The 8453-nt window shown below is 37.1% G+C and overlaps 1 protein-coding gene across 1 annotated transcript in view; it reads left to right on the top strand.

Moving 5' to 3' along the window:
- The window catches only part of NAXD (NAD(P)HX dehydratase), a 50721-nt gene that overhangs the window by 503 nt on the left and 41765 nt on the right, over positions 1-8453 (top strand). Inside the window, exons 2-5 of the mRNA XM_008635872.2 lie at positions 1084-1543; positions 4963-5113; positions 6169-6214; positions 7792-7880. Of these exons, the coding sequence (XP_008634094.2) occupies positions 1084-1543; positions 4963-5113; positions 6169-6214; positions 7792-7880 (746 nt within the window). The remainder of the gene's footprint in view (positions 1-1083; positions 1544-4962; positions 5114-6168; positions 6215-7791; positions 7881-8453) is intronic.

Raw genomic sequence — 8453 nt, 5'->3', positions numbered from 1 at the left:
CCCCCCCCCTGCCGGTGCCTCTCCCCAGCTAGCGCGCTTCTGGGTGGCTTCTGCCTTACCCTGCTCCCTCCCGCCCCGTCCTCTGCACTCTGAAATCCGCCCGTGCCTCCCCCAACTCTTGCACCTTGCGCTTCCCCGTGAACTGGGGAGCCCGGAAGGGGAGCGAGCTGCTGCGGGTGCTGGAAATGCTGCGTACCGGGTAGGGGGAGATGCTGTGGACAGGGACCCTAGTGAGTTTTTATCGGTATTTATCAATGGGAAACCCGTGGAAAACTGGCGCAGAGATTATCGAGACAAAGTGTCAGGTGGCATTGTACAAGAAAATAAGCATCCTTCTCGGTGGAGGATTTTCCTGTTCCCTGCAGACTGCGTGCAGTTTTGCTAATCGGTATTAAAACGATGATGACGATAATACCTGAAAAATCTGCTTATTGTTGCAGATGGGCCAGAAAGCTAGGGGAGAGCTTTTACGTAGTTAATTGCATGGGTTGTTTCAGAAACACTGCTTCTAACTTCATCGGGCTTGCGGACAGAAGCAGCACTTCGATACAGCCTGTCCTTTCCCTGCGCGTTCTTTACCCTCCACGTTTGTATTGTGGAGGTGTGGGGGAAGTGTTGCTTGTTTGTTTTCAGTCTAGATCAATGCAGGGGTTTTAATACAAACATGAACCTGTCTTCAGAAGTTGACATCACTGAGAAATCAGCCAATTGGTTGACGTTTAACCAACCTTCTTTTTACACATAAACCCCATCAAAGAGTTGTTTACACTAATGTTCTTTTGAAATGCAAATCTAGAATGCCAACAGACTGAAACTCAATTTAGATTAATGTAATTACTTGCAATACACAAATGAGGGTATACTATTTAATAACCTTCACTTAAACCTTTTTAGAAGATGAAAAAGACTCCTATTGTTGAAGTTTAGTACTACAACAATTAAAAAATGTCTCTGTGATTTTTGTGTTACCCTTGCAACTTGTTAGAAGTTCGTGGGTTTGCTTTAGTGCTCTGAAAGAAAAATATCTCAAATAAATACAGCTCACATTGAGAAAGTGTAACCTAATGCTTTGTGAGGCATTAGGTCACATCTTGTAGGGAGATTTTTTGCTGCTTTCCTCTTAGAAAATTGTTTTCCATCAGAAAAATAATTGATTCTTTCCTTGCTTTAGGCTTTAAAGAAGTCAGTGCTCCAACTATTACCCCACCTCTCAATCAGCCTAAAAGATCAAAAAAACGCCATACAAATTTAACATTGGATAAAATGATGGAAAAATTCCTGCAGCAGAGCATGGATACAGATGAGAAATTTTACAGATTTGAAGAGCAGAGGCTCAAAATTGAGGACAAGCGTCGGGAAGCTGAGCATGCTCGAGAACTCCAGATGTTACAGATGTTGGGACAGATGTTGGCTGGAATTTCTTCTACAGTATCACAAAGGTCACAATCTATACCAGGAAGTCCACCTCGGAGAGCGAACCATCGTTCATATGCGGATAACTTTAATTATAATGCTATGACAGCAACACTTTCTCCACCGATAGGTACTTCCTTCTACAGCATAAATAAAAGCTAGGGTACTTTTTAAAACTTCTGTGTGAAAGCACTGGTAGTAAGCAGCTTTTGAAAATAAAAGCTAATTGGAATTATTTAATACTGTGGTGAAGGTGTTTCTCTGATATCAAATGAAATGAATTCATTATTCGTACCATTGTACTGATTATTTATAGAGGTACATTAGTTATAACAAATTTTGATGAGCAAAATCATACCTTTTGAACCCTGTAAACATTGGGAGCTTCTTTCCACATTCATGTCTCTGTACAGTGAAGTTAGGAGGAGTTTTGTATGTAAAAGGCAAGTAGGACAGTTGCTGAAAGCAATCTGGAAACTAGTTACTTTGTAGCAGAAATTTTGCTGCTGTTCTGCTTGAAGTTGTCAAGCATAACCCAGTATATGAAGTTAAGGCTGTGCATATGTTTTTTCAGGGCTGGGAAAAGAGTGGAGTTTTGCCTACACTGAAGTAAGTCAGATGTTAAGATCTAGCTTCTTTAAAATAAATATCTTTCCAACAAAATTCTGAATCTTACCAATTAAGCATTGTATTATTGTAATAGGTGTAATAGAAGATGAAAATATTTGCTTACAATTTTTTTTCTACACCAGCTCTTTATAAATTCTTTGGGCATCTGAATTTACTTTAAATAAAAAGGCAAAGCAGTATCTCAAGAATTGGTATTTATGCACAAACTCTTCCTTCTGTACCTTATGTGTGGGCCAGAAGCTGATGGTGGCAATCATTAACAAACTTCTTGGGATCTGTGCGCCTGTGGCATTTATCATTATCACGATCTCTTTGTGTGTGGAGGTAGACTGCCTGGGCAGGAGGAAATCAGGGATACTCCATCAGTGCTGGAACTGGAGTCAGATTAGGGCTTAGTGATTGTAGCCTGCCACGTGGAAATTAAACAAGTCTTACTCTGTTCTAATTCTGAATTTTATACTGCTTGGAAGAAAAAAAGCGTAGTTTGAAAAGAGGAGAAAAAAAAAGAAACCACCCAGCCTCAGTGTTGAATAATAATCTGGCCTGCCAGATCCTAAGGGGCATTTTCTGAGTCCTGCGAGGCTGTTGGAACCGTTTTGGTTGTGTGTTACTTACTGTGTTTCCCTGTAAAATGCATGGCAGACTGGGTTGTTCAGCGTGTTGAGGGTTTAGGCTGGCAGATCTGGTTGTGTTTCTTCTTGAGTAGATAGCTGGTCTGTAGGATTTCCTGGTGGCAGCAGACTTTTGTAGATAAATTATGGGATCTGAATGCATGCAGTGTTTTAAATGTTGTTTTCACTTCTAAAATAAAGTAGAATTGGAGTGCTTTAGAAAATCCTGTAGGAAATAATTTAAGGTTCTAGACTGGGGTGAAGGTACCTACAAGGCCTTACCATTACTTCTGAAAGGTTTTTCCTGAAAAGCTTAATTATGTGTAACAACCTGGAACTGAGGTTCAGTTTTTCTTGCTGGATTTCATCATATAGGTGTACAGGCATATTGCACTATGCAAAAATGAATTTTATTTATTTAACTGTAGCAAGAGCAATTCAAGATTAGAATCTTCTAATTGGCAAAGGTATAAAAAAGTTTGCATGCTAAAATGTGAACATAACGCTTCAGGCAACACATCTTTTAAGGAATTAGGATTTCATTTGTTAAGAGCTGAATATCCTATAGTGGCTCTGTAGGTAGAGTAGGGCTATATTAAGATCTGCTTTTTGCATAATTCTCTGTTTTCTCTCTTTTTATTATGTAGTCACTTTATATTCACACATGAACAAAAGCCAGCAGCAAATAAAGAGAAAGCCTTCTTAACAACCTTGTGCTTTAAGGGTTCCAAGCTATATAATATTCTTGTGGTTGAAAACCAGTGAGTGTATGAAGTGTGATTTAAAGAAAACAATCTGCCCTATTTTCAGAGGAGATGAGCATTTTGTTCTCCTTTGGGTCACTGCAATACTAGTTTGGCCATAATCCAAAACAGGTTGTGGGTTTTTTTCTTTTGTTTTCATTCCTTTGGGGTTTTTTCCCCCCCTTTTGTATTATTTCTCAGTAAGAGTGGGATGCCTATATTCAAAAGCAAAAGATCAGCCAGGAGTATTTATCATTATTGTACACTAAAGCATACTGTTACTGAAGATTAGCATGTCTGTGGAAGACAGAGAAAAAGATGCATTTTGCTTGATAGCACGCAGATTTGGAATTTTCTTGTTTGTTACATTTTCCCCCTTATTATGCCCAGTATTTCTGGAACAGTTTTTCTTCTTTCCCACCCCCTCCCCCCCTTCCTTTTCCCACCTCTGTATTTTGGAGTTGTGGGGTAGAGTTACTGAGTTTTATACAGCTGAAAGTAAGGAGTCTCATGGCAGTTATTTTCTGCATAATTATGTTATACATGTGTAGCAGTTCCTTGAAAGCTTTTTAGAAGAACTAAAAAGAAAAAGAAAGTTAGCATGGCTGTGATCTAGGACACTGATATTAGCATTCACATAAACTGCTCTTCTGAACAGAATTGTACAGGTAATGAGGAGCTTTTAAGGACTTGCTCTTTTAGTGTATTTGCTGCAATTTATAGTTAACACATTGTTGATAGAAGTAGTGATCTTCATATTTTTCCCATGTTGGGTAAATGTTTTAATTCTTTCTAGTTGTAATTGTTGAAATAATTTTTTCTTCCAAGGTTTTGTAGCCTTTTGAAAGACTCATTTGATACATAGCCTACTGAGTGTGCAGTCATTTTAGTATGTGGCTTGACATGTAGCTTTGCATCCAAGATCTGGAGATGTATTATAGCTAAAAATGATCTTTGTGTGATATTTGTGATGTTTGCATCCAGTGTGTTGGATTATAGTTTTGCAGAAAGACTTTCACTATGCTTTGTATCCACCCACCAAAATAAAAAAACAGTGAGATAGGCCCTGATTCTGCTAAGAGGTGGAAGTCTTTAAGGGAAGCGAAATATAAGGTAGGGTGTACCTTTAAAATTTGGTTTCAGTTGCTTTGTGCTTGCTCTGTGTCTGGATGTGTTTAGTCCTTACTAAGTGTTCCTATTTCAGTTGAGTTTAATTATGGAATTGATTTCAGGCTGAACTAAGAAGGTATTTCTGGTTACAAAGTGTTCATATAACTGTTCTGGGTTGTTGTTTCTTTCTGTACCTGTGCCCTAAATTAGGACTGTGAACAGTCAGTGAGAGTATTCTATGCATCAGACCTTGAATTCATTTTTAAAATCATCACCTTCCCTAGTTACTTACTGTTCTAAAGGCCTTTAAGTGACAAAGCATTTGGGTTTTAGAAGTATGTCACTTCATGTCTCTTTGTGTGATTTTATTAGTGTACATGAGTGCTTAAAAGAAATGCTTGCAATAGTTTAAGAAAGAACATTCTTTGAAGTAACAATTATTTTCTTCTTTTCAGTTATAGAGAGATCTTTTTCACTGCACAGAACACACACTCTGAAGGATATGGAGAATATTTTTCAGCTGGTGCGCAATGTTATCCCTCCCCTAACAGGGAAAAAGCATAAAGGTCAAGATGGTCGTATAGGCATTGTTGGAGGATGTCGAGAGTAAGTTAAATAGAAATTTGATTCTTGTTTCTGATCAAGCTTCAGGATGTCATAGCTATTTGTAGAAGCCATTCAAACTCACCTTACACTTAAACCACCATTTTCCAGAGAGCTTTAATACTCCATCATCATGACCATGCATACTTAGGAAAGAACATGGTACCTTGCAGATGTGTTGCAAAATTTTGATACTGAATGTTATGGGAACTTAAAAAACCTTCTCTGTCTTTTTTGACCACCAAACTCTCTGTTTTCAGTGTTAGTCTTTTCCCATTGCATGATGAGGTTATAGAGTAAGTAGGGTAGAGCAAGGCAGTGGCACATCTGCTTCTCTGGAATCTTGGGAACTGGGTCTCTATATTTTCTTAAGCTGTGTTTTCTTGTGGGCTTTTTATTTTGATAAATATTGGTGTTTACTAGGTTCTGTCAATACCTTGTTTTATGTACTGGAGTAACGAAAATACCCTGTTTCAGGGGAAAAAAGAGGTACTGTATAAATCAGTTAAATGCTGTACTGACCTAGAAATAATATTGGCCACAAGACTTTGAATGAGCCACTGCGCCTTCCTGTTTTTCATTTTTCCATTTTGAAAGAGAGATGACATCTTTCTCCTGTAAGAGAGATCTGCTGTTGGACATCTGCCATTAATAAACATTTCATAAGAGCAAAAAGGTGATGTCTCATAGCTGGGTTGAATGGTAGAACCTAATGCTCCTAGGTTCTTACCTCTTGGCTGAAGTAAGCACCTTTGGAGGGTGATCTTGTTCAGATCTCTCTCTTCAGTCTTCGTAAAGAGAATTTAGGGCAACTGGAATCACAGTTTAGGCACTTCAGTTAAGCATCTAAAGCCAGATGGGATTGATCCAGGTCACAGATCCCATATTTAGCTTGCAAACAGTTCTCGACCTCAGTTTTGTTGGTCTCTAAAGTTTTACCTTAGTTACTTGAGAAAATTTTGCTGGTTTTATAGCATGATCTTTGTAAATATTTCCATGAAAGATCATTATCTAATCTTGTTGCTGTGTTTCCTAACGTAAATTTTATTTCATTCTAGATACACTGGAGCACCATACTTTGCTGCAATTACAGCTCTCAAAGTGGTACGTGTTCTTCTATACAAGTCCAAAATGAACTTTTCATCATTTCTGTTGCCCAGGTGCCATTTTAAAAATAGCATTCATTCTGTAATGCACATGAACTTTGAGCTCTAGAAGATCTTCTCTTGAGCAAAGAAAATCCTTCATCCAGAATTTGTAGAAATACTTTGCAAATGTCATTCACTGTGTTTCATTCACTGTGTTTTCTTTCTCCATGTGAGATGAAGTTAGAAATATGTCCAGAATTTGACAATTTCAGGGACTTGGACAGGAAATTTCAAGACTTGATGAAATATTTTCTCCAAAAGTGAACAATAAAGTAACCTTAGATTATTGTTTAAAGTTATGTTTTTGACTATAGTGAGTTCTTCAGGAACTTTTCTGGACCTGATAGCTGTGTTGAATGAAGTAACTTTCTTTCAAAACTTAAAGCTTTAGCCTAGTAAAATTCTTACGTGCTGTAAGTCTAAAGATTGTGGGTGGAATTCAGTGTGATCTCTAATAGCACATTTTGTTTGCATTCTCATCTTTAGCAGAAGTATTTTCTAAGCTTTTTTTCCCTAGAAGCATGAACTTCCTTATTTTATTGACATATCAAATGGCTAAACATATTTACTGCAGAGTACATAAATACAGGGTGATTGTTCAAATGTAAACAAATCATGCTTACATAATACATCTAATTTTCAGAATGCTATATATAGTGTATCAGTACTTTCAGTTCATTGTGTATGTTTCTCTTTTTGAAGATTTCTCTCAATAAGTAGGTAACAAACCCAGGTATTTCCAACCACCTCTTCCCTCAGGATGAAAACCCTCAAAGATTTAAAACTGAAATGATACTATTTCATCATGTTATTATAAGATCCCAAGGCCACTCAGATTTCTGTCCACTATCTGCAAATACAGTGGCAATACTAGGAGGTTTCTTATTGAGGTCACTTGATTTCAGACCATTTTATCTGCACATAAACAGTCATAGTAGCTTGAAATGTTAAATGTATAGTAGTAAAGCAGAGAAGACAATTCCTTAACAATGGGAAATTTCAGTATGCATGACCAGTACAAGATCAGGTTTCCTGGTTACATAATTTTATGTGTATTTCTGATTTTTTGAGTTGGTAGCAGAAGCTTGAGACTCAAGTCTTCAGCTTTAATGTTTATTTAACATAGGGTGTGTTGCTGAAATTGTGCCAGCCTTTTTCTTGTATGAATTTGGCCCATTGAGTGAAAATGGTAGGACTAGAAATGTACTCATGGATTGCCATAGCTATATTTTGGAAGTATGTTACAGTAGAACTGCTAATGAGAAACATATCTCAAGTGAGTAAAAATTCAAGATCTGTGTTTTCAGTCATCCCGTTAGTGAGAAACAAAAAAAATTATATTGGAAATGAGATACTAAAAAACCCAGAACATTTCATACTAGTCTAAGCGAAAATAGAAAAAAATTAATAAAGTTTGTTTAAACTATTGAGAAATAAGAATTCAGTTAAATTATTAGTTGACTAGTCTTTGGAATGATAGAGTTATTAGTAAGTACGAATTTTATAATACTGTTTGCAAATTTTCTTTTCTAGGGTGCAGATTTATCCCATGTGTTTTGTACCAAAGATGCAGCATCAGTAATCAAATCATATAGTCCAGAGCTGATTGTTCATCCAGTTCTGTAAGTGACTTATGTTTTGTTTAAATGAGCTAGTCAGGCTTACTAGTTTTAATATTTCAGTCTGATAATCGATTAGTTTGTGTTATTTCTTTCGCTGAGTTACTGGATGGGTGAGCTGGAGATCACAAAACTCTGGGCTTTGTCCTTTCATTACAAACAGTTAGATACTTAATATAGGACAATCAGTTGTGAATTTCTTTTCATGTCTGTCAAAGTACAATTTTTAAAAAGCAGAGATCTTTCTTTCTGCTACTTGCTGATGTGTTCTGTGATTGTAATGCATTTAACAGTGAACGGTAGCAAGATCTGGAACTACAAATCACTACAAGTCAGCATTTTGAAATCTGCATTCGAAAGGCAAATGGAGTGTGTTCTCTTGCTTCTTCAGCCCTAATTGTGTTTAACAGTAGCGTGTCTTTTTTTCTCTCAGTACTGTGTTTGTAGACACCTATGCAAAATTACAAGGCAAGAGAGATGCTTATTCTCCTTTTTCTTCATGAATATGTTGCTTGAGATACACACCTGTTCTTGGGAATAAATAGATCTTCCAAAATGATATAAAGTACAGGACTT

The sequence above is a fragment of the Corvus brachyrhynchos genome, unplaced genomic scaffold (assembly GCF_000691975.1).
Source record: "Corvus brachyrhynchos isolate BGI_N302 unplaced genomic scaffold, ASM69197v1 scaffold83, whole genome shotgun sequence".
Lineage (NCBI taxonomy): Eukaryota > Metazoa > Chordata > Aves > Passeriformes > Corvidae > Corvus > Corvus brachyrhynchos.
This window is presented reverse-complemented; position numbering and strand designations above follow the sequence as displayed.